Source organism: Colias croceus, chromosome 9, assembly GCF_905220415.1.
Source record: "Colias croceus chromosome 9, ilColCroc2.1".
Classification (NCBI taxonomy): Eukaryota; Metazoa; Arthropoda; class Insecta; order Lepidoptera; family Pieridae; genus Colias; species Colias croceus.
The window spans coordinates 9,510,713-9,538,427 of NC_059545.1; the positions used below are offsets into that span (position 1 = coordinate 9,510,713).

General features: G+C 34.8%; 1 protein-coding gene across 1 annotated transcript in view; it reads left to right on the forward strand.

The window, feature by feature from the left end:
• LOC123694189 (calcium-transporting ATPase type 2C member 1) overlaps positions 1-27,715 on the forward strand; it is a 37,809-nt gene that overhangs the window by 7,769 nt on the left and 2,325 nt on the right. The window contains exons 3-17 of the mRNA XM_045639545.1: positions 3,329-3,494; positions 16,739-16,895; positions 17,182-17,440; positions 17,798-18,035; positions 18,657-18,788; positions 19,075-19,241; positions 19,623-19,768; positions 20,259-20,461; positions 21,194-21,373; positions 23,345-23,442; positions 23,729-23,816; positions 24,104-24,233; positions 24,543-24,712; positions 26,156-26,319; positions 27,137-27,270. Of these exons, the coding sequence (XP_045495501.1) occupies positions 3,329-3,494; positions 16,739-16,895; positions 17,182-17,440; positions 17,798-18,035; positions 18,657-18,788; positions 19,075-19,241; positions 19,623-19,768; positions 20,259-20,461; positions 21,194-21,373; positions 23,345-23,442; positions 23,729-23,816; positions 24,104-24,233; positions 24,543-24,712; positions 26,156-26,319; positions 27,137-27,270 (2,432 nt within the window). The remainder of the gene's footprint in view (positions 1-3,328; positions 3,495-16,738; positions 16,896-17,181; positions 17,441-17,797; positions 18,036-18,656; positions 18,789-19,074; positions 19,242-19,622; positions 19,769-20,258; positions 20,462-21,193; positions 21,374-23,344; positions 23,443-23,728; positions 23,817-24,103; positions 24,234-24,542; positions 24,713-26,155; positions 26,320-27,136; positions 27,271-27,715) is intronic.

Here is a 27,715-nt window from a genome sequence, read left to right on the forward strand (position 1 = left end):
ATTATCGGCAAATATTCATTTGTTCAGCAACAGTTGATTAATAACGATACTGGAAACAATGTTAGTAAAGCCATAGATAATTTATGCTAAGGATAATCTATGAAACTTTAAAAGTACTGTTTCTAAAGGTGTTTTAAATGGACCCTAGGTTGGCAGGAGGGATGTATGTGATTTATAAATTCGCTCTGTCTGGAACGATAGCAATTATAAAATAATCAATTCCCTTACTCTAAATATTTATTATCAAAATTTATCTTTTGTAATTTAATTCTTATTGGATTTGGAAGACTTGATACGAAACAAAGCTTGAGAATAAACAAACAGGATAAATTAATAAAAGGTATTATGATTACTATATTTTCCGAAAAAATAACGTTCCAAACCAATGAACCATTATTAAAATCGCCTATATTATATTATTCGCCATATTGTGCTATTCAATTTAATCTAACGTTCTGTAGACATACTTGATACAAGTTATTGGTACAGAATACAGACAGATATACATATAAAGGCATCGTGGTGTACTTCGTCGTACATAACGCGCAATCTCACTACATATTGATTTTTATATTGTATTCTATAATTATATTTCCCTCGATCTAGTGGAACTTGACGCTGAAGAATAAATGATTTGCCGTGACTGGAACGTGTAGTTTAAAATCGATATCGTTATTATTACTATGCTCGATATTTAAAACGGGTTGTAGAGTTTTATGAGCATATAGAGGGTCAGTGGAAGTTCTGGTTCCATGTTAATAAGTAATTTAAAGGGCGATTATATGAGTTTTGGGCAGTTTATAATCGACGTTTGCAAACCCAAAAATTGTTTCGACTTTAACTGGGCGAGGGTCTATATAGCGACAGAATGTAATAAAAATATTGTTCATCGAAGCCTGCAGGAATTCAGGATTAAGACTTTAGTAAGATTCAAATTATCCTTTGAAGTTTAAGCCCCTTTTGTTAAGTTTTTAATGTACCGGGATTAAATGGGATTAATACATAATAAGGATACTTGCTTACTTATTGAACATTGAATTAAGTTAAAAAATAATATCAATTTATTATTAGATTTATTTTTATCTGTGTATAAAAAATGACCTTCAAAATATTGACCTAAAGGCTGTACACAATATACTTAAGTTTAATAACTCAATTTAATTCTAGAAAACCGTCTCGAGAATGAAAGGACAACATGTGCCTTCGTTTTTATATTTAATACAAAAAAATAGAAACTTGTTCGAGGGACAAGAAAACTAATTTTCTAAAAGAATTCTTCTATAACGAGTGTAATTTTGTTGTACGACGGAGGAGGTGGCTTACTTTGTTATTTATTGGACCAAAATTCAATTAGGAATTACCGTGGAAAATAACCATTTTAAAAAGCGTTGTGTATTTTGTTGATATACATAAAAGACTAGCTGTGCCCCACTGTTTCACTCGCGTTTATTTGCGTATCTTGGGCGACTTTTGTTGGCCGTAGTGTTATGTTATCTCCTTTCTAGGCTTTTCTAGATATTTGGACTGTGAAACACAAAATCAATTTTTTATACGAACTAGTACCTAGTTCCTGAGATAGTGGCATTCCACCAAAAAAAACAGAATAATCTTTCAGTGCTATAATATTAGTGTAGAGTGTAGACTGCAGATAGTATTGCGTTTATAATACTGGTGGTAAAATGCTGCTTTATTCAATGTTTCTGAATTTGGCATTTTGAAAGTTCAAAGGAAAATGTAAAATAGCACTTGACGATATTCGTACAAAAAGATGATGTTTGCTTTGGTAAATACCTACTAGCTTTCCGCCGGCGGCTCCGCCCGCGGTTTCAAAGAAAAACTCGCATAGTTCCCGTTCCCGTGGAATTTCCGGGATAAAACCTATCCTATATTACTCGTGAATAATGTAGCTTTCGAATGGTGAAAGAATTTTTAAAATCGGCCCAGTGGTTTATGAGCCCATTCATTGCAATCAAACAAACAAACAAAGTATTCCTCTTTATAATGTTAGTGTAGATAAACTGTACTAGAAAATACTAACGGCCAATAGTTCTTAATTTTTAACCTTTAACTTCAACCTTAACCTTTTGATTAGGTACTCAGATACCTACTCTAACAGGAGTAGGCAATCGTTATACATTTCACATATTCTAAATTACTTCTACAAAACATGTGTCCCAGCTTGTCATATACTCTATTGACTATTTCTCCATCATAGATATGAATACATAATGCTTTATGTTGGTAAATACTAAGAACATTGACCGTGACCTTGCATTGGACACGTGCGTCACTTATATTGACTGTTTTAAATTGAGTAAAAACACGCATTGTCTGTTTTTATTTATATTGTGAAAAAAGCGTGTAAAAATATCCCATTAGTATCTAGCTTTATATAAATAAAACTTTAGGTTGCTGCCAGGTAGTGGCCAGGCCTGGTAGGTACTGCTGTCGCGGAAGAATTCCAACCAATACCCGCGGCCCCATCATTAAAGCGGCTCGATGGAACACAGTGGGGTTTTAGTCGGTAAGAATCCGACATAACCCACGGCTCCTTCCCCGGGGGCCGTGGGTATCTTTGGAAGATTTCCCCACTATAAAAAAAGGCCTGGTACTGACAGCAGTAAACACAAAAGCACAAAATCGTTGTGACAGCACAAAAACGTGATATTTCACTAAAAACTAACCAAACCAAATTTTGATCATAACAATTAAGTAGAGTTATGTTTCAATAAATATTAATTGTTAGCCTTGATCACGTATTAACACGCAATTGCTTAGTTGACTTCTATCAAACTATTTAACACGAGAACAACCTTTAATGTAATGGAGTACTTAAAATTGCCATCTCGATTCTTGAGGTCATCGATCTTGACATACGCAAGATTTATTATTTCTAGTTTTTATTTCTATTGATATTCTATACTCGAGATAGCGGCATTTTTAAGGAGAAAGGAAAGTATGAGAAATGTCGAAACGAAAAGATCATTACAATGTAAGAATTTCGCGTCAATTCTGGTAAAAAGTAAAACAACAATTCTTTACAATACTAATTTACAATACTATTTTATGTAAAGACGTCCTTCGTCTTTCGTCCTTATCTAAGACTGGACTCCGTGGTACATTGGTTAAGGCATAGGTAGTCTAGCAAGACACAGAAGGCTGATCACCTATTTAGTATTTATCCCTAAAAAGAAAATCGATCAGTGAAACATGTATGCATAATGCATCTTCCCCTTACCTCCACGGGACATACTGACTTACATATCCTTCTCTAAAACACTTCCATATTCTTATATTACAACAATACCTTAAATAATCTTCTGTGCAGGTGGCTGAACGCCTACAAGTGGACGTCAGGCGCGGTCTAACATGGCGCGAGGCGAACGATCGCATGAACTTCGTGGGCGCGAACGAGTTCCAGGTGAAAGAACAGGATCCGCTCTGGAAGAAGTACATAGAGCAGTTCCAGAATCCGCTGATACTGCTTCTGTTAGGTATGTACACGATTATAGATGTTAGGTGAACGAATTAAGACGTAGAATCGTCTGACAATACTGATATTGAGAATGCAGTGTTTTGTAAGGGGGTAGAAATGATAGGTGCAGGAAATTGCGCTTTTGCGATGAATTTCTATGTCAGTAAATTCGACGTTGTCTTCGAATTGCATAGGTTGCCTCTTCATAAGATTGCTCCCTTCAGATTAAAATATAGATATAGGATAGAAGTACACGTAGAAAAACTAATAAAAGGCAGTAAAGAATTAGTTTGTTTATTCCAAGATTTATATGAATCCAAAGTTATTCTGTCACATAAATTATTCAAAGTTATGGAAAATGTAGCATAAATATACCTACGCGACCGTGATCAAATTTAATATGGTTTAATGAGCGCAACATAAAAAAAATTCTACGTTGAGGTTGCTAAATGAAAATCATAATAAAAAATTTGTTTATTCGTAGTTAATCAAATTAAATATTTAGAATTTATCTGAATTAAATGAGCTTGAATAAAAATGTTTCATTACATTCTAAAATCTAAAAGTTCATTTCTTTATTACATTTTAGTCATCTACCTATTCAATTATCGATACGAATAAAGAGAACTATTTTTACTTGTTTTTTTTTATGGTATTGTAAAATGAAGTCTTTTCATTCTTTTCTAAACGTTTATAATGACTCTTAACTTTTCTTTCATGTAAAAACGAAACCCCTTAAACCTAGTTTGATAATAATCCTAATTATACTATGTTTTTGTACCAAGTGATAGATGATTCATACCGAATACAGCACGTTCGTGTAGTTTAAATGAAAACATAATTTTCAACGGATATAAATTAAATGTATTGTGTCTCTAACTAAACGATTTGTTTCACTTTTATTTGTGTAGCTGTTGTATATTTTGTGATTTTTACTGTAAAATCATTAATGAATAATTAATATGTTAGTGTGAAATATTTTCTCTGCCATTTTGCGCCAGTAATTTAAATTTATATGAGTATTATTTTACCGATAAGATTCACAACATCATACGACCATTCCTTTGATATTTTTTTTGGTTCTATGAAAACATAACTTCACAAATACGTATAGTTAAATTGCACTGTGATATGGTGTTCTCTTTTTTATAATATTACTAGCTTACCGCCCGCGGCTTCGCCCGCTTTCTATAAAACGATTTGAGATTTAAACTATCCTATTACTCAAGTTGGATCGAACTGCACATGGTGCGCGAATTTTATTATAATCGGTTAAGTGGTTTAGGAGTCCATTGAAGACAAACATTGTGACACGAGATTTATATATATTATATACATATTAAGATTAAGATGGTCTTTACTGCCTATTGGTGTTTTGCACTATTCAAACACTCTCAGGGGTCAGCCATTCCTTGTTCTAGTATTACATACATACTAATAATATCCTCGCTTAGAAAACTGACATGTCCTCTGCGTGCATTTAAACAAGTTTTGTGACCGGTTTTTTTTCTATCCAGGCACCGTTGCACATGACAACCGCACACTGTTAACCTTACGGTACATTTTTTCTGTACGTCTGAGTAATTTGGTTTTGCATATTTTTGAATTTGAGTGTTTGTTTTAAACCATGTTTTGGGTGAACCGGTAATTGATTTTCAATCGCAATGATAAGTCGTATCATTAGTGAAAGGGCGCTGTCACCGGAAAATGCTTCTGGAAAATTCTAGACTTCAATTAATATATTACATTGAGTTTCTCTTCTTTTTAACACGCTTTTGTTACTTTCAACTGTTTGTAAGTGTGTATGTAACCGACTGCTTTAGTCTCGATTTTGACTCACTTTTAACGGATAGAATTAATTCATGCTTACAAGCATCTATGACAAGTGACAATGCAATAATTTCATGAGTTTATCTTATTACAGCATGTTTTTTTGTCAATATTTATAAATAATAGGACTTGGATTAAATAAATAAGACCTGGATTAATATTATAAACTTTGCTTAAAAACTCTATTTAAAAGATGAAGGATGTCTCAATAGATATTCTTATGTGAATGATAGACATGTAGTTCGAAATATGAGTACTAAGATTTGTTTTGATTTTGTTATCGTATATTTGTACTGTAAAGTAAATGTAGCTAGTTTATATAGTTCCCTAATTCATTATCATAATATGTGATGACATTATGTTAACAAAGTAAAGCTAAATAAGCTGTAGATTAGAACTGTATATTTTTAGAAGTGAAATTTCTTAAGAAATATCGCCCTTTCTTTCTCTCCCTTTCTGAGTCGTATTTTTCTTCTCTTTCGTTTATCGGAATATCACCAACCTGTGTCCTTAAAATGTTATCGATTTTCGTACACATGTCACGGCGGAATATCTTAATTTCGACCGCTTTCATCGACTATAAAATATGCCATTATAATCAATGTAAAAGTGACAAATAATGTATTAAATTTAGGTCATCAGGGACAGAAACAGCCCCTTATATAGGTATTGACTAGCTCCTCGTACTGGCTCTGACCGGAGTACCGGATTGATGTGGAATAAAAAGGAAATGAAATAAATTCTATGTATTTTAATTTGTGTTAACAATGCAATTTAAACGGAAATTATTGTTATTATGTTATTAACACAAATTAAGAAACAAAAAGACGTAGGTATGTACAGTGTAGGTACACGCGCTCTTTTTTAGCCATCTGGTTTTTAAACTAGTGATGCAATGCAGATAAAATTATTTTGTTTAAAACACGATTCTACGTAATGATACAATTGCGGAAGGAACGCGTAAAACAAGCAAAATCGATTATTTAAATAATCGATAAGTGAAATATCGATGTAATTCGATACGTATCTTTCTTAGAATTTGTTGCTACAATCGATGTTCAGAATTAATGCAATTACATGTGCTTCCATTTAAAAGTATCAATATTTTCAAATGGATACATAATTTAATTTATCTATCTATAAATATTTTAATAGATTTATGTGTGTTACTTAATATTTTTGTATACTCTTGGTTCGGTTAAAAATGAAATCCTACTATCATAGTAAAATTGAAAGTTTTTTACATTCAACTAGCGGTCCGCCCCGGCTTCGCCCGTGGTAGATATTTCACAATAAAAAGTAGCCTATGTCCTTTCTCGGGTATCAAAATATCTCCATGCCAAACATGCAAATTGGTTCAGTAGTTTAGGCGTGATTGAGTAACAGACAGACAGACAGACAGAGTTACTTTCGCATTTATAATATTATTAGTATATTAGTATGGAAGTATGGATTTTTTACGCAACGGATGATTTTTGAAAATGACGGCTCATTGGATCGGGATGAAATTTTAAATTTAGTATAGAATTTAGCTCAGACTACTTTAGATTATGGAACCACACGAGTGTAGGCGTGAAGTAAAGCTAGTAATCATTGAATAATTAAAATGTATAAAATAAATTCTATTTGTCTACAAACCACGCAGAGCAACACGTTCGCGGTAAACACATTATCTGTATTAAATACTAGCTGTTGCCCGCGACTTCGTCCGCGATTACGTCGTTTTTCGTCATTCGTCGTTTAAAAAAAAATACGTGACACTTTATTTTTGAATGTTCTTAATTATTGTCTCTTATAAAATTTAACTACATTAAAATTGAACACTGATAAGAAAATCTTAAAATCTAAAGACAACATGAATGAATGTGATTTAAATTCTACATTACTTAGTATTTCAAATAATAATCTAAATTAAATGTAGATTAACAGTTTGAGCGCACCATTATAGAATATGTACCTAAGTATTAATTAATTACGTCAGTATACATAGTAACTTTACTAAAAACACGATGACTTTCTTTCGCGCTCGGTACCACAAACTAAGCATGTTTGTGGTACGTGGCCCGCGTCACTTGACCCCCCGCGAGTTCCCCTCCGTTGCTATGCGAAAATACATTCGTTGCTCTACTGTAGGAAAAATTGTAATACTGTGGCCTGGGCGTTATAACACGTCCAGGGAGTTCCTGAGTGCCGATATCACCATCTTGAGGAAAAGCTTCTAATGTCGATTTAAAACTGCATACATACGAATTAACCTGTTCTAAAATAATTGTGAAATGAGTTCAGTTTTAAATTTGAGAAATATTGATTTCTTGTATTCCACTATTCGTTGTCAGTAGTCGAATACAAAATATATTTAAACAAACTTAGGTTGGCCTTCAGGCAAAAGGGATCCTATCAAATGGTAAACTTGACCTTGTATCTTAAAAGTAAGCATGAAAGGACCTTCTGATAATTATTGAGCACCAAAGGATCATTTGAAACGCACTACTATAAGAGCGAATATTGTCTAATAACAGTTTAGATTGCACAGTATGTTCCTCTAAAAGTAGTGATTTCAAAGGTTCCGGTGTATCTTCAAACGAAAGCCGTCCCCTTACTCCACTTTAAAGCATGTAAAGCATGCAAAGAACATACTACGTTAATATCGCCTATACAGAAGATGATCTGTAATAAATTGTGAGGTTATAAGCAAACCCACTTTTATATTTGTCGGACCACACCACCGAATTCGTAGATTGTTTACCTCTAAGTCATCAAGACTATGACGAAATCGTCTGCAGTAAGACGGGCCTCTCGCTATTCGTCCGTTTTCAGAGACTGAATAATTTCAATTCTTAATCTTTCATTAAACAAATATTAATCGTTCTTGTCTCAAATAATTGTAATATTCGCGTCCCTACTCTTGTCATTGCTTATGCTCATGTTCATCTTCAAGAGATCGAATAATATTATGATACACCCTATCATTTGTCAAACGGTCTTCATATTGAGTAAAGTTTCAGATTCTCGAGATAAAATATGACTGTCGTGATCAGTAGTCAGACGTAATTCCCTCTCAGTGAGGGTTTCGGTCTAACGGGATAATAGGGGAAACCGGGTTTGTTTGTCTCACGGGTTGGTTGTCACAGCGGTCTTAACACAAAACTGAACTATCGAATAAGACTGTTGAAAAGCGTGGCAAAAGCGATACAGTGACAACGCTGTCCCCACTTTGCGTCAGACCGCCCCGATCTGCCGTGAGGGCCTTTTTTTTTAGTGGGGAAATCTTGCATAGATACCCACGGCCTCCGGGGAAGAGGCCGTGGGTTATGTCGGATTCCTACCGACCAAAACCCCACTGTGTTCCGTCGAGCCGCATCAACGACAGGGCCACGGGTATGTGTAGAATTCATCCGTGACTGCCGTGAGGGCCTCACAAGTGTTTATAGTTTTCGCACAGATTTTTAATGATATGAGGACCGAATATGGTCCTCATAACATCACCATCAGAAAAAAGGAAATATTTTTAATTGTGAAAAAATATTAATATGATTAACACTATTTTAATATAAAATATTATAAGTCTGTGAGTGTGTAAAAAAAAAGACGGGTTGCACTCCGGGAGTGCCGGCAGATAGCCGGCAGAAGTGAAAACTTGATTATTAACGTTCAGCATGTTTGATATTTTGGAATGGTAGGTATCTGTCTTACGCATGGAATATAAGGGCTAAAAAAACTAACATCCGTCTTACGCTTTTTCGATGGTCACGTGTCCTGACGCGAGTTTAAGATTTTATACCCAACGCCGCTAAAAAAGTTTTCACTTCAATAAATCCAGCTAATAACACATCAAACTTATGTTTATAATTAAGTATACGACATGAAAATATATTAATTACCAAGCAATAATAATACAGATAAATACTGAACATAAGTATAATAGTTAGTATTAAGTAGTATTAGTTAAAATATACTTTGACTGTTAGTCAAAGTTTATTTTTACTAACAACATGTAAATGAAGAAGAAATAATAATTACCAACGAACTAACCTTTTCTATAATACTTAACACGGCACATTTTTCAAATTATCTTGCTCAACTCTGCTCAAAAATTTGAGGGTTTTGTTGGAACTTTAATGTGTCAAAACTATGATATATCTAAACTACGATACTACTTGAAATAACTTACATGCGGAAATGCTCATTACAATTGTGAATCTAAAGAATAACTAACAACATACTATTCAATTTTATTGAGCTGATGAATATCTTTTGCCTGGAAGAGATCACCGTCTCCTAATAAATATACTGTGTTTTCTTATAAAATCTTTACATAATTTATTTTACTTAGTAGTTTAGTTTTTGTTATTTTTATGTAAAAATGAGCTTGAGCAATGAGCTTATACATATTTGGCAAAAGTATACATAAATTTTTTTATAATTTCAGGACCGCAACTTAAATGGGGCGCTCGGAAAATATGCCTATGGGTTATTAATAGAGAAATGATACACAACAAAGTTATGTTGGATCCATTTTATTTATAAATAATGAAAATGATATATTTATAAAATATAAAACATATTAGTTATGTAAAATGATTAAAAATAAATAAATGAAGCAACTACGATTCAAAGAAAACATCTTTTTCAGTGTGAAAATGCTCTTAGCAATTCTGGATGATGAACTGTATATCATGTACTCTGATCCCAGTACGGTCGGTACCTCGATAGCCATAACGATAAATATTATAATCAGATAACCGCAAAGTCAAAATAAAAACATTACTTGTACAGTTGTGAGTGCAAAATTTACGTTTCATTTGGCAATAACATTTTTTCGGTACTAAAACGTAGTAGTTTGATATGTGGCTGGCTGCCCCTCCTCTCCTTCCTGAAAAATTTCCCGAGATACTTCCAATGATTGAACCATTATGATTAACACTATTATTGATATTGATCAATGATTGAACCATTGGACGTTGGACATTAACTTCAGTCAAAAATTAACGAAGCGGATGATTACTAATTTCCACTTAATCCTCGCTGCCACTATCTTTATCATCAAATCATCAATTTTCAAGTGGTGTTGTAAAATTGTCAGCAGAAATCGTCTTCCAAAGGCGATATAATTTTATGAGCATGGAATCTGTAAATAAAAAAATCAAAAGTTAACTGTAAATCTATAAAAAAAGCTACTTACAAATAAAATTTTATCAAAAACTACTGTTCCCAATGCACCTCAAAATCTTGTAAAAGTCATATATAAAAGAATAATACCAACAAAACACATGAATTGCTATCATTATAAAAAAATAAATACCTGTATGTAACAACTTACCTTTAGTGGGAACGCATGACGGTGAAAATTCACAAAACACTAAGATTGCATTTGATATTTTTGGTTTTATGGCATTCAACAGTCAAAAGTCGATTTCTCTGTCCCTATGTCCCTTTGTATGCTTAAATCTTTAAAACTACGCAACGGATTTTGATGCGGTTTTTTAAATAGATAGACTAATTCAAGAGCAAGGTTTTAGTATATAATTTATTAGGTTTTAGACAAAGCGGGCGAAGCCGCGGGCGGTAAGCTAGTAAATTTATAAAACACGAAGATTTTTAAAATTGTAACTAATGAACACAATCAATATTAGATTAATTACTGTAGATAATGGTGTCTAGTTTTACTTAAAATAATAAACATCTACCCTCACTTTAAAAAAATGTAGTATATATTTTATTATTTACACGAAATATACCTTATAGGGAAGGGAAGATATGGGTTAAAGAGTTAAATAAATAACATGATTATATTTAAATTATTAATTTTCAACAGTGTATTCAGTAGTGTTAACATGTAAATTGATTTGATTTTTACGAAATCTCATAGATGGCGCTGTTACAAAATTAACATTATACCTACAACTTACATTCTTTAAACTATGTTTCAAGAATGTAAGTTGTAGGTAAATAGTAAATGGCATAATTTTTATAGTTTCAATCTAGATATTGTCAAACAACATTTATATATGCATCATTTAATTATTAATTTCCAATAGTTAATGTGTGTTTGATTTTTATAACACTGGCTATAGATGGCGCTGTTTCAAATTTCTCTTTATACTGCTAAGATTCATTTAACTGTTTCTCTGCCAAAATTACATAAATGACGTAGTTTTTATAGTGTAAAGGTAGATAATAGCATGGCTTACTCAAAAACAACATTTAAACATGAGTCTTTAGATTGTACGCTGTCGTAGTACACGGAATATGTAAGAAAAATAAAGGTTCACAGCTCCTCCCCCGTAGGTGATAGCTTGATAATATGTAGCCTATAGCCTCACCCGACCTGTTAGTAATATTCATGCAAAATTTGAAGTCAATCTATGCAGTACTTTTCGAGATTAGCCCAGACAAACATACAGACAAACAGACAAACAGACAAACAGACAAAAATTCTAAAAACTATGTTTTTGGCTTCTATATCGATTATAGATCACGGCCCAAGTATTCTTTTAAAAAAATATTCAATGTACAGTTTTGACTTTCCTACGATTTTATTATATGTATAGATTAATGCGTTTTAATTACGAAATGTTATTTTATTAAATTATCCTTATTCTGTTGAAATTAACGAAGTGGAACGTGTTTTTGTTCAGAAACCTTTTGTTAGGTGTTCGAATAAATGTTTTAGTATAAATGTATTTTAAGATAGGTACAAGGTCCTTGTGTTTCTCTGGAAGGTTTATAGTAATTAATGGAATATTTTATTGTAACTAGATCGATTTAGTAGTTTTTGTAGAACGTTTGTAGGTAAGGACATGCGCAGATGTTAGCCATGTTGGTAACTCTTATACGCTTTTACACATTAGCTTTGCCTGTATGTTTGTATGTAACCGACTCATTAGGGGTCGAATTTGACTCACTTTAAACAGATTAAATGCAAACTTCGTACACTTATCAAGGATCATTGACAATCACGATTGAGATTGAGTAAAAAAGAAGAGGTTCATATTATTGCTTCTTATAAAACTTTTATTAAATATTATATACTACTGTATCCTTTTAATCTAGCTAACTAAATAACTAACATTTAAAACATGAAGTGCTAATAGACACATTGCGAAACATTTTGGCATATCTTCGCGTGTTTTCATTACATTGCCCTTTCGGTAAGATATTTTTGGTGACACTTAGCCTGTAAACGATCGACGGAATTATCTCAGGCACTGATTACTCAATAAATGTCTCAGGTGCGAATAGACTGTACTTCTAGTAAAGCTTTAAATATGATTTGGTTTTACGTCTCGTGCTGTTAAGGTTTCTTCTGATAGGATATTTTCAAGTTTCAAGTATAAGGTTGGAATCAATTGATAGTATCCTCTTTAGATGACCAATTGATAAAATATCTATACATATTATAATAAATCTGTAGAAGGATCAATTCTGTACATTGAAAATATTGAAAAAATAAATACCAGGGGGTGTTACTGGATCGACACCAAACCCAAATACGTGATTAAATAAATTTTTGTCTGTCTGTCTGTCTTTCTGTCTGTCTGTCTGTCTGTATGTGAAGGCATCACGTAAAAACTAACAGTTCGATTTCGATGAAACTTGGTATAATTATACCTTATTATCCTGGGCATAAAATAGGATACTTTTTATCCCGGAAAAATACGTAGAAAAAAAATAAATCTTAATTTTTCTTAATTTTTCCACGCGGACGGAGTCGCGGGCGGAAGCTAGTTATAAATAAATAAAGTAAAAATTCTTGTGTATCGATGTGGTTAATTTTGTTTAACATTTTTAAAATGTTAATTTTAAATTTAGAGGTAGGTAAACCAATTTTGATGAAATTTTAACTTGTAGGGTAATATTTTCATCAAAAGGCACAGTATCGCGAAAAGTCAACTGTTACGGAATGAAATAAGCAAGGGCAATCTACATGGTCTGTCAAGGAATAACGTAAATAGACAAGCGAAGCCGCGGGTGAAAACTAGTGTAGCCGTAATAAATGATTATCTAATGACATAGGAAATGGATTAAAGGAAACATCACGATAACGTCTATCGTCATTATTTATACACGCTATAAAATCGATTGTTATCAAAATAACATGCAATCAAATTCATATCATCGAAAGTAATTGCTATTGTTGTCTGTGGTATATATCGTGATAATTTATGCATATTATGTTTTATATTACTTATACGGTTTGTAGGTATATGAAAAGTCCAATGAATTTCGTCAGAAAAATGTATTTATCCTACTCATATTATAAATGCGAAACTTTATGAGGATGGATGGATATATTTGTTACTCTTTCACACAAATACTAGAAACTGTACTGATTACAATGAAATTTGGTGGTCAGCAGCTGATGACCCAGAATAAGAGATAGGCTACAACATCGACATAGGTTTTTATCCTGAAAATCCCACAGGAACGGGAACTATGCGGGATTTTCTTTGAAACGCGGGCGAAGCCGCGGGTGTAAATCTAGTATTTTTCTATATATTAAATTAATTAACTTGGTGGTCACTCATATTATACAAGTTTGAAGGGATATTTCGTTAGTTTATAAAAAACCACATCAGACTGGAACTGTCTTCGTCGGTTGCCGAATTCCCTGAGTAACCAGCAAGACCACCAGTAGACCAGCAAACAACTTGATAACCACTGAAGCAAAGCGTCAAAGCTAAAATAATTCAATTCATACTAATATTATAAATGCGAAAGTAACTGTCTGTCTGTCTGTTTCTCAATCACGCCTTAACTACTGAACCAATTTGCATGAAATTTGGTATAGAGATATTTTGATACAGGAGACAGGACATATGCTACTTTTTACCCCGGGAAATAGGATAGGTTTTATGCCGGAAATCCCACGTTAACGGGAACTATGCGGGTTTTTCTTTGTCTGCGCGGGCGAAGCTGCGGGTGGAAAGCTAGTACTTTCATAAACTAGAACAATGATATGACGCAAATACATAAAACCTTAATACAAATATATCACATAATATGCTATATTCGTTCAGTAATCCTTTCTGTAGCCCTGCTTGCGTACTATAAATAAGTATTATAATAGAATTTACGTATTATGTACGGTTAGCAAGGAAAGTAGATAGTTTTATCGTGTAATTTTAACGTTAAATAAATTTATTGACACATATGCAATGGCAGAAAAGTAATATTATAAAGAAAACATCGTTAAATTTATGTCATTACTTCAATAACAAGACGATTGGACAATAGAAATTCACGCTGAATCTTCATCGACTTTCGTTGCTTACTGTATTTATTGCATATTGTCTAATTTCAAACTAATGTAATAAAATAGTTGTACAGTAGTATTATTGCAATACAAGAAAATGCCAAGTTCTATATTACTAATTTCTTTCAGAAGATCTAATTGGCTCTCAGCTGATTGTTAAGTCCTTCGAAGTCCAATTTATTATGCTCCAAAGTCCAAAAATAATTTTCATTCCAGAAGTTGCTTTGGACACATAAAATATTGTTTTATAACTCTCTTTTTCCGGAAGAGTTAAGACTCTAACTATGGCGGCTCTAACTATAGAATTTCGTTGCTGACTCTACCAATCGTATGCGTGTATTTGTTATAAATTCAATCACTGATAGCGATAAAGTAGAGCAAATTTTTAGAATGAATTCTTAAGAATCAGCTGACGAGAAACACAACTTTTTACACGTCAATACAGGTGATAAGACACGTACGGAAATAAATTAATAAAAAATACTATCATTTCGCAATTAGTTTTAACGACACAGTTCAATAGTTTTTGTGAACGGGTTCATTAATTTATGTATAGGCTGCTATCTATGAATACTTTCTACTTTTGATTCAATACATAGAATGTTTTCACTATCAATGAAAATTCCTGATATTCTTCGTGGTCCTTGAAGTAGGGTAAATTATTTTCTACTGCTCATTGTTATTTAAAAGTAAAGACTAAGAACGAATCAGAAAACAAAATTCCAATGGCTTTGTATCAATTTCGTTAAAATTGTATGTTTCTTCTAAAGTAAGACTGCACAAATATAAAAATATTAATAAAAATCACTTTAAAATTGCCCGAATCGTTGAATATCTTGTAAAAATAAATATAATGATTTGCGAGCAGCTGATGTGGTCTAGAAGTTTCGGGCAACAACCTAGTAATAAAACCTGAACATAATATCGCGTGATCCAAAATGTTTAAAGATTTATACTTGATGCTAATACGGTAAAGTAAGCTTAATGATTATGTAAATAATGCACTAAATCGCAGATCAACTGCATTGCCACGATGTTATGGCTTGTTAAAGCTTCTGATTGTACGTAATTAGAAAACCAAGGACGTTTCCAGTGTGCTCTTTAGAAATTTCTTCGTGTTCTGTTTTAATTGAATACATTTGAAAATCATAGTTTTCAAAATAAATGTCAAATAAATATTAAATCTTAATATATATAAATCTCGTGTCACAATGTTTGTCCTCAATGGACTCCTAAACCACTTAACCGATTATAATAAAATTCGCACACCATGTGCAGTTCGATCCAACTTGAGAGATAGGATAGTTTAAATCTCAAATCGTTTTAGAGAAAGCGGGCGAAGCCGCGGGCGGTAAGCTAGTAACGCTATAATTATATAAGAGAAAATGAATACAATCGATTCAAATCTATTCCCATTTTTAGAGCTGTATGATTTTCAGAGCTTTTATCTGACCTTAAACCATTTTTTACAATGCTGTCTATTTTACTTTAATTCAATAGAAATTCTAGATTAATTTGCATATCACGCTTCCCTCTTCATTCTTCACTGCAATGTAGTCTATGCCTTTTTTCCTTCTTACCGAAGAATGAATTTCATTTCACTTTTCACTTCGAGTGTGATGAATGACAGAAAACCACATTCACGGATAAAATTGGCTCCTTTAGATATTGGAGAGTCGATTAAAGCGTTGAACAGCTCAGTTCTCCTATTTTACGAAATGCATAGTCTAGCAATTTTGTATTCTAACACAGCTTTGAAATTATGTCTTTTTCTTTAATTATTAAGTTTTTTCACATTAAGGAAAGATGAAGCCAACCGAAACCGCTCGTACTTTGTACTCATAAAAATGATAATACACATTTGTTTAAGATACAAATTACGTTATTTTAGTAATCATCAAAGTATCTTTATCAAAAAGGAATATAATTGAATAAGTATAACAACCTGGCTACGTGTATAGCGTGATAAGACCTCTTATTCACGTAAACCTACTTGGCCCGGCTTGGCGCGCACTGACCCGGGATAAGAAAAATGTCTGTCACTCTTGAGTAGTGTAACTTTCTGTTAGCGATATAATTTTCATGATCGTAAAGTACTTCAGCAGATGACCTCCTATAAACAAATGATACTTTACCTTGTAATATAAGTAAAGATTAAAATGATCACCTCTTTCCAGGTTCCGCCGTGGTCAGCATATGCATGAAGCAGTTTGACGATGCAGTGTCGATAACAGTAGCCATCATGATCGTGGTAACTGTGGCGTTCGTTCAGGAGTACCGGTCGGAGAAATCGCTGGAGGAGCTGAACAAACTCGTGCCACCTTCTTGTAACTGGTAAGGGTGATTTGGTATAGTTAGGGAAAGTAAGAATGGAATAAGTTCTATTTGCGTATGGGAAGTCGATGATAAAGTGCTTAAATTTGGTGTAGAAATCGGTTCCAGTGATGATTGAAGATCATATTTGCCTTGTAAAGATTGTTATATTATTTATCCTTATTGGAACGCTTGGCGAAAAGAAGAGTTTTTTTTAACAAATCAGTAACTTTAACGAATTAAAAACAACTTAATTACGCTTTACTATATCCAAAACAGCTTAACATAATAATTCCTTTTATTCCAGTCTTCGCGAGGGAAGCCTAGAACATTTCCTAGCCAGGAACTTAGTGCCCGGCGACATTGTTCACCTCAACGTAGGAGACAGAGTTCCAGCTGATTTGCGTCTTTATGAATCTGCAGATTTGGCTATAGACGAATCTTCCTTCACTGGGGAAACAGAACCGGCGGTTAAAAGTGTTCTGCCCAATAAAGCGTCAGCGGGCAGGGTGAATAAGGATAATATTGCGTTTATGGGGACTCTAGTGAGGTGTGGCAATGCTAAGGTGAGTGGTAGAAAAAGTTGTGTTTTTTCATAAATAGATGGTTTTGTTGGATAAGACGCAACTTTGATTGTAATGTATACTTGATTACTTAATTATTTTGAATGCGCAAAATAGGTACTGGTCCTAAAACAATTTTTTAACAATATAGATCATGTTTGTCTTCATGTTTTTTTTTTTGTTCATTCAGTATTTTGATATTATTTCTATTCTTCTACCCAATTCTATTTATTTAATGTCAGTATTCATCTTGTAGTTATCTTTTTCATCGCTTTTATTGTACAATTTAGCAATATTAATTATTTTCGTGAATTTCGAATGTCTATAAGCCTACGTTTAAAGCTTCGATTATTTTTCTAGGGTATAGTAGTCAGCACGGGTGAACGCTCCGAGTTCGGTGACATATTTCGAATGATGCAAGCGGAGGAAGCTCCCAAAACACCACTCCAGAGGTCCATGGACACCCTCGGGGCTCAATTATCGCTGTACAGCTTCTGCATCATCGGCTTCATCATGGTGGCTGGGTGGTTGCAGGGCAAGGCCATACAAGAGATGTTCACAATTGGAGTCAGTTTGGCGGTCGCTGCTATCCCTGAAGGTATGGAAGTTTCTAGAATGTTCTAGAACCTTTAGATATTTTATCGCAGACACTTCTGTAGCGAGCGAAACCACCGGTTACACGTGTGCGGTGCGTCTATCTACACTAATATTATAAAGAGGAAAACTTTGTTTGTTTGTTTGATTGTAATGAATAGGCTCATAAACTACTGGACCGATTTTAATGATATTTGGCACAGACAATCTTTAGACCCTGAGAAAGAACATAGGATACCTTTTATCGCGAAATATGTACCACGGGCGAAGCCGGGGCGGACCGCCAGTACAAAATAAATAAAAAATTTGTCAAGTGGCTGGCGCTGGTGACAAGTTGCTATGGTCGGTGGCCCATTTGTGCCGACCCATATACTTAACACTTTTGTCACATCAGTGTCGAAAGTGTGCAGAGAAGTGTTAAGTGCCACGTGTAATTTTATTTTCTTTATGCTTGTTGGTTCTTAGTTTTTGATCTTAAAAACAATTTTTACTATTCATTTATTGAATCAGCAGATACGAAGTAAATTGTAAAATTAAGGAGAAAAAAATCTTACGAACACTTTATTTGAATACATAAATTGTTTATCAATTTTATTGAGCTATCTCTAAATAACATATTCCACAGGTCTGCCAATAGTAGTCACTGTGACATTGGCACTAGGTGTGATGCGAATGGCTAAACGGAACGCGATAGTGAAGAAACTGCCCACTGTAGAGACTCTGGGCTGTGTCAACGTTATATGCAGTGATAAGACTGGTAATATATTATTGTGTGTTTGAAAAAAAGAAATGATTTTTTTGTTTTGTGATGACTTTAATTAAATAAGGAGACTAGGCACTTGATCATCTTAAAAATTTGCTTATTTGATTTTTATGGATTCACAAAGTCTAAATTAATTTGTCTATTTTTTAGATGGTTTCGAATATACCAAAATATCAATGATAACTTAATCTAAAAATATGCAACGTATATTATTCCCCTGCCGTGTTCTTAACCACACAACCATAACGGGTGCAAATATTAAAACAAAAATAATTTCCAGGTACGCTAACAAAGAACGAAATGACAGTCACAACTTTATCCACTTCCGGCGGCCATATTGCGGAAGTCACCGGATCCGGATATAGTCCGAAGGGAGATGTGCAATTGCGCGCGTACAAGGGTCGGGATTTGGATATAGCTAGAATGGGTGTTACTAGCATGCTGGAGGTGAGTTATTTTTATTATAATGTATAGAGACTTCTTATTTTATGATATTTTAAAATAATTGTCATATAATATACTAGCTTTCCGCCCGCGGTTTCGCCCGCGCAGTCAAAGAAAAACCCGCATAGTTTCCGTTCCCGTGGGATTTCCGGCATAAAATCTATCATATTATGTCCTTTCTCGGGCATCAAAATATCTCTATACCAAATTTCATTTAAATTGGTCTAGTTAAGGCGTGATTGAGTTACAGACAGAAAGGCAGAGTTACTTTCGCATTTATAATATTAGTATGGATTTGAATGCTACAAAACTAAATATCAAATGAATAGATTCGTTTAAAACTTTGTTATTTATTATGTGATTTATATTTATTATTATTCTCAGGTGGGTATCCTCTGCAACAACGCGCACATAAGGGACGACATGCTATACGGACAGCCGACAGAGGGCGCTCTACTCGCGTGCGCTATGAAAAACAACATGGACGACATACGGGAACAATATAATCGGCTCAATGAGATTCCTTATAGGTACGGATTGTGTGGTTATTAAATTATGTTAGATGTATAAAACAAACCGAACACGAAAACCAACAAATATTCAAACTAAACGTTTGATTTTGTGTGTGTTTGAATAAAGGTTATGTCACTCTCCAGTACTCGTAACTATATTGGTTATCTCTATAGGTTGTATACGAAAGAGAAACTATCATATTATATGGTTCAGATCGAATTAAAACTATAATTTTATATTCGCTAAAAACTATCGAAGTTTTTACGCTTTAAAACGTTGTTTGTGTGTTGAAAAACTTTGTTATATTCATTCGATGATATTATTTGTTTATATACTTTTAAATTAATTAATTATTATACTCTGACAAATATTACTACACACAAAGAACCATAACATTGACGTTATTGTCTACATCTTGAAAAAAAAAAATTGTTTAAAATTATTTGAGAACTCTTATGAGTAAGTATTAATTTTCCAAGATGTAATTTATTTTTTTGTCACGAACAGTTCGGAAACAAAAATGATGGTAGTGAAGTGCGCGCCAAAATTCAACGACGGCAAACACAAGGAAGAAGTGTTCGTAAAAGGAGCGATCGAGAAGATTCTACCCCTATGTACTCAGTATATAGACAGCGCGGGGAACTATGCGCCGATGACAAGAGAGAAACAGGCAGACTTTCTCAACGAGGCATATAATATCGCTAGGATGGGTGAGTTTTGGCTTATTATTGAGTTTTGTAGCCACTTAATACAGGGAAATGCCAGATAAATGGTCTATAGAGGAGATTCTGCTATGTACTCAGTATATAGACAGCGCGGGGAACTGAAAAAGCGAGAGAAACAGGCAGACTTTTTCTACGAGGCGTATAATATCGCCAGGATGGGTGAGTTTTGGCTTGTTATTGAGTTTAGTGGGTAATTAATACTAGGAAATGCCCGATAAATGCTAGAAAGAGAAGATTCGGCTGCTTTGCACGCAGTAAGTTGACTGTGTTTAAGTGACACTATTTTAGTTCTTTATGTTCTATCTAGTAAAAATAATCGCGGTCAAATTCATATCATTGCGGATTAGAATGTTTGCTCAAGTTATTATCATTGACCAGACGCTCAAAAGCAAAACTGCTTACGCGTAGGCAGAGTTGGCTATTGAGTGATATAATCGACTTTGAATATTACTGCGTACTATATAAGGTACTAATTGCAATAAATGTCTAAAGCAACGCTGTTTGGTCATTTTTTACGAACTTTATTTGGTCCAGTTGTTTACAGTATAGATAATTATGTATGAATGAATGAATGAATGAATGAAAGCTTTTTAGTGCAAGAAAATTTACATGTAACAATAATTGTAGCTCAACTAGGTTTCTTCTGGGTTTCTTGCCTGCCTTTCGACAAAAAGCTTATGTATGCTACATATTTAAATTTATCCAATCTATTCCCAGGTCTCCGCATAATAGCCCTCTGCCGGGGTAACAGCCTGGAATCTCTGACATACACCGGAGTGTGCGGTGTGTGTGACCCGCCGAGAGAGTCCGCCCGTACTGCGATAGCGGCCTTGAAGCGGGCGCAGGTGCAGGTGAAGATGGTCACCGGGGATGCTAGACCCACGGCGCTGGCTGTTGGTGAGTAAAATGGGGGTCAAGTTATACTGGACACGTGTATTACGTGTAGAATAGCCAGAGGTGAATGACCGGTGACGAATGAACCACTAAGTTGGCTGTTGGTAAGTAAGAGAGGGTTCATGGTATAGTGGTCGTGTATATAGTGGGGGTAATATAGGGTGTGGTCGTGTATATAGTCAGGGAATGTGCTCGTACTGCGATAGCGGCGCTCAAGCGGGCGCAGGTGCAGGTGAAGATGGTCACCGGGGATGCTAGACCCACGGCACTAGCTGTAGGTGAGTAAAATGGGGGTCAAGTTATACTGGACACGTGTATTAAGTGTGGAATAGCCAGGGGTGAATGACCAGTGATGTATGTCGTAAGTTAGGTACTTCTGTAGGGGGGTGTAAGTAGCTCTAGTGGACTCAGGTGAAGATGGTGACCGGATATGCTAGACCCACGGCACTAGCTGTTGGTGAGTAAAATGGGGGTCAAGTTATACTGGACACGAGTATTAAGTGTAGAATAGATCGGATAATAGGTGAAGAAAGATGTGAATGACCGGTGACGCAAGATCCACCGGGCTAGGTTTAAGTGAGTGTGGGAGGGGTCCGGTTATAGTGGTCGTGTATATAGTGAGGGAATCCGCTCGTACTGCGATAGCGGCCTTGAAGCGGGCGCAGGTGCAGGTGAAGATGGTCACCGGGGATGCTAGACCCACGGCGTTGGCTGTTGGTGAGTAAAGCAGGGGTCAAGTTATACTGTACCTTTACCATCAGTTGACATAGTTAAATCGTCTGACGTAACTACAATAGTAAACGTGAATAGTTCATAACTTTCACGAGATTATTTACCGTGAATGACGTATCTATCGTCGAATAGTTATAAACTATGACATAATATTATGTCAAAATTAAAACTCATGGTGCAAAAATTGTATTGTACTTTACTACAGCGAGTGTAGTATAGTTTACTATACGTTATCTACTGTACTATTACACCTCATGGTAGGCTTTTTAGTTCTGCTACGGCACACTAGGGGTGCTGTACGAAATTTTATACAAACCGCTTACTACAATCGCTGGCGAGTATCGTGTGCGTAAACTCATGGTAGACCTACTGGAAACGAGTATTAAGTGTAGAATAGATCGGATAATAGGTGAAGAAAGATGTGAATGACCGGTGACGCAAGATCCACCGGGCTAGGTTTTAAGTGAGTGTGGGGGGGTCCGGTTATAGTGGTCGTTTATATAGTGAGAGAATCCGCCCGTACTGCGATAGCGGCCTTGAAGCGGGCGCAGGTGCAGGTGAAGATGGTCACCGGGGATGCTAGACCCACGGCGCTGGCTGTAGGTGAGTAAAATGGGGGTCAAGTTATACTGGACGCGAGTAATAGGTTTAGAATAGATTGGATAACAGATGAAGAAAGACAGATGTGAATGACCGGTGAAGCAAGATCCACTGGGCAGGTTTTGAGTGAGTGTGGGAGGGGTCCGGTTATAGTGGTCGTGTATATGATGAGGGAATCCACTCGTACTGCGATAGCGGCGCTGAAGCGGGCGCAGGTGCAGTTGAAGATGGTGACCCGGGATGCTAGACCCATGGCGCTGGCTGTTGGTGAGTAAAATGGGGGTCAAGTTATACTGGACACTAGTATTAGGTGTAGAATAGCCAGGGGTGAATGACCTGTCTGTTAACCCCCGACGTTTAAGGCGATAGACGGCTACCGTTGGGTTTTAGTGGGTATGGCTTCGTGCGAGTCCCACAAATCCCCTTGGACAGTAAAACTGGCGAGGAGGATGCGTAAAGGCATTTCCCAACGTTAAAAAAGGGGTGAATGACCAGTGATGTATATCGTAAGATATTAATTAAGTTAGAAAATTGTAAATTGTTATTTTATGTACCTGGTTTATTGCACAATAAAGTGTTAAATAAATAAATAAATAAAAATAATATATTCCTATAATTGCAATCTTTATATTTTCTTTTTAGCACAAATGGTCGGCTTGGACGTATTACACTCGCAGTCGTTGTCCGGGGAACAACTGGACTCGATGTCTGATGACGAACTTGATGGAATTATTGATACTGTAAGTTGTTGAATAATAATGAGTCACAACTCTATAAACATAACTTTCTGTGTTATAAATATTCACAATTTCACAGTTAAATTTAACATTTTGTTTTTCAAGTTTACTAATGAAAACTTTCCATACAGAAATATTTTTTTGAGATATAGTAACATAATATCATTTATACTTTTCAATGTTAGATTGTTCACAAACCTCAATACAATGTAGTATTGTTTATTGATGACTTCATTATTTTTCTTTGAAGGACCAAATTGCCCACTCATTGAATAAATGTCTTTTTCAGGTAAGCGTGTTCTATCGTGTGACGCCGAAACACAAATTGGCCATTGTGAAATCGTTGCAGAGGCTTGGAAATATTGTTGGAATGACAGGTAATAAAAACCATGTGCCCTAATCTATGCATAGTAAAAAAAAACTATTTTCCATAAAATTTTTACAATCACAGATGTCTGCGTGTCTTTAAATTTTTGTTCGATAAAGTGTAATTTTTCAAGTGAAATTTCTTTAGGCGCTTTTAGAGTAAAATTTCATGGCAATACCGTCACGACATGGAGTAAAGCGACGATTTTGGTATATTTGAATCTTGCCAAAGGAGTTTTACTTGTGACACACGCTCTATTTTATACTGTTTCACTATTAAATAACAACTCTTTAAAAGGTGACGGAGTAAACGACGGCGTGGCGCTAAAACGAGCGGATATCGGTATAGCGATGGGTCGTAACGGTACTGACGTGTGCAAGGAAGCCGCCGATATGATACTCGTTGATGACGACTTCGCTACTATTATGTGAGTTTTTTTTGTTCATTTTAAGTTCAAGTTACTAGGTAGAGATTTTTAAAAATAGGAATTATTAGTTCTTCAGATGAGATCGATATATTAGTAGCATAGAGTTTCTTTGTTTGGTATAATAGACAATAGAATAGTTAGAATATTTGGTATTTAATAAGCTGTAGAATAGTAATAAATAGCACGGTATATATTTTAAATATTAAAAGAGGCCTGTGACCTATCAATTGACAACGTTATGAACTACTTTATATCACAGTTTTCTGTACCAAATATAATGAAAATAAATAATTTATCATTTCTTCTCAGATCGGCAATCGAAGAGGGCAAGTGCATATTCTACAACATACGCAATTTTGTCCGTTTCCAACTATCGACATCTATAGCGGCGCTATCGCTTATCGCTCTCGCTACTCTTATGGGCATACCCAACCCGCTGAACGCTATGCAAATACTGTGGATCAATATTATTATGGACGGTAAGTAATATTTTATATAGGTTTAAAAATCGTTTTCAAATGACGATGTGTCAGGAAAAGCGTGCAATAATGATAATTAAGGCCGGGTTACGGTCGGTATTGTAGTGTCATTTAATTTTCAACCAAAAATAAGTACATCATCTAAATATGGGAAGCATTTTGCATAGGATAAAATATGTAACAGCTGCACTTGCTACGCCGCTAATTATCTCGGACTCGTTGTTAGACACATCAGTAATCTTTTTATCTAATGCTATCCAATGTTTCTAGTTAAATGAAATGTAGGACTCTATTTTAATTCAGTCAAAGCTATTTGATAATAACCTTGTCTTAGATCCAAACGTAAAACAAATAAAGATGACGTCATGAAATGGGTTAGCTATGAACTATCTATTAATTTAATAATTACTTTTGTTCTTTTTTTTTTGAAGTAAAACTTCTTTAGGCGCGTTGAGATTAAAAGTTCAAGGTCGCGTCATAGCAATACCGTCCATAGAGTAAGGCGACGATTTTGGTGTCTTTGAATCTTGCGAAAGAAGTTTCATTTCTGGCACGTGTGCTCGGCACACACGCTATTTTTTCAAGTTTATAGCTAATTTAGCGAGAACGTTGATAGTTCTGCGAGTAACGTTTTAAGCGCGTCACACACGGTGAAGATACTATAATATTTTATGTTAAGATTCTCTAATATAAAACGTTATAGTATCTTAAGGTATCCGGTATTAGCGTTCTGACCATCATTTTTCTTTTTGTCATTGCGTACTAAGACCCCTGTAGAACCGCCCGAAATTTTGTGGGGCATTTGTAACAGGATGGCGATTACCGGATACTGGATACCTTAAGATACTATAGTCGAGCCAATTTAATAGGCAACATTTGACGTCTATCAATTTTATCTTCGAAGAGATGTAACTTGTATAAAAACATCGATTAAAGTGAATTAATCGATACGGATTTGTAACATTTGTCAATCGAATTTATAAATTTATGATAATTTTTATTCACAAGTAATCAATGCATTCGATTCTAGATGGCAGATTTCGATTTTTAGAGTAACATCTCTGGTATTTAAAAAGAAAAAATGATTATTGACACAAAATTGTAGCGACGTCAGTTCTTCAATTCAGAAATTGTTAATTATGTTTAGAATGATTTATCAGTAAAATGAAATCTTAAAATTACTTGTATTGGTCATTATTATTATAAATATGTAATCGTAATTGAAAAAAGTTAAGCAAATGTGCAGTTCTAACAAGACTAATTATCATGTTATTCTATGTCGTCGTTACTAGGTTACGTTGTTGAATTTTGTTGAACTGTCAAATGTTGCCTATTAAAATGGCTCTACTATATAACGTTTTATATTAGAGAATCTTAACAAAAAATATTATAGATTCTTCACCGTGTGTGACGCGCTTTACTGTATTAAGTTATTCTCCGCAGGCCCGCCGGCCCAGTCCCTGGGCGTGGAGCCGGTGGACCACGAGGTGTTGCGTCGCAAGCCGCGGGACACGTCGCGGCGGATCATATCGCGCGGTGTTCTACTTTCCGTGCTTATATCCGCCGCTATTATTATTGCGGGCACGCTGTGGGTGTTTAACCGTGAGGTGGGTGTGATAATTGTATGGGAATGGGAATTTTATTGGAAAACATACAGTGACATGAACAATACATAAAAAAATATTTTACTTACTTAGACGCATGAGTTATCTCCGTGTATAACGAGTTGATATCTTCTTACTTATTTACAAGTGATAACTGCGTTAAAAACAACCGACTTCAAACTTGCACTTGCAAAATTTACAAATACCTACAGACAAAAATGCTCATAAAATAAAAACTACTGGGCCTATCCGAATAAAATTTTTATGGGACCAATTCGACACCATCCCGCATCGAACAAAAAAAGAATCACGTAAATCGGTTCAGAAACCTCGGAGTAATCGGTGTACATACATAAAAAAAAAAAAAATATACCGGCCGAATTGATAACCTCCTCCTTTTTTTTGAAGTCGGTTAAAAATGAGAAACGTATTTGCTGCGGCAAATTTTCAGTTAACATAATCAATCATCACCTATTGTGCAATTTGTTTGTATCTTATTTTATATCATTTCTTTCATTTGGTGTGTGCAATGAAGTATTCATTCATTCATATTCATTCATCATCAAAGTCGGTACACCCTGTTGAAATTTCTCAGGTTTAAAACTCAAAAAGCTTTTTTGTTTATAATATTAGTCTTATCTTTTAATCGACTTAAACGTTGTTTTTGAATTTGGACGTTTCCACATTTTAATAGCTAATAATGTTATGATTGATGAAAGCCGCTAGGCTCGTTTTTTTCTGTTATTTTAATGATTTCGAAAATAATATACTTCCTTATTTTTTTACGATTATTGGCCATTCACCAAAATGCAATTCCCAGATGTCGGACAACAAGATAACCCCCCGCGACACAACAATGACGTTCACTTGCTTCGTGCTGTTCGACATGTTCAACGCGCTGTCGTGTCGCTCGCAGACCAAGTCGATATTCCAAGTGGGACTGTTTTCTAACAAGTGAGTGGTTCAAACACAAACAGTTATTTATTATCTTCTTCTAGATGCACTTTTGAATCGTAATTGAATAGTTATAACAATTATCACCGATTCGGACGGAAAAACCGGCAAGAAACTTCGTAGTTGCTATATTAAATCATGTGAATTTTACATTTTAATTTAACACAATATGTACTTGTAATAATGATGCTACGGAACTTTTGGTAATAAGTTGTAAATGTGTATTTTAAGCTATTGCATAGCTTCTATCGCGGGCCTTGAGCGCGGGGACAGCATCGAGAAATTCCGTAACGAAAAAACCTCACGCTCCCCACTCCGACGGGCGGAGGTGTGGCTTGAAGGCATAGCATGCAATAACTTTACCGCGGCAGTCCCCGAGTACCACACGTCGTTTTTATTTTTATTTCAAGAAAACCACGTGATTTGTAGCCAATTATTAATATAA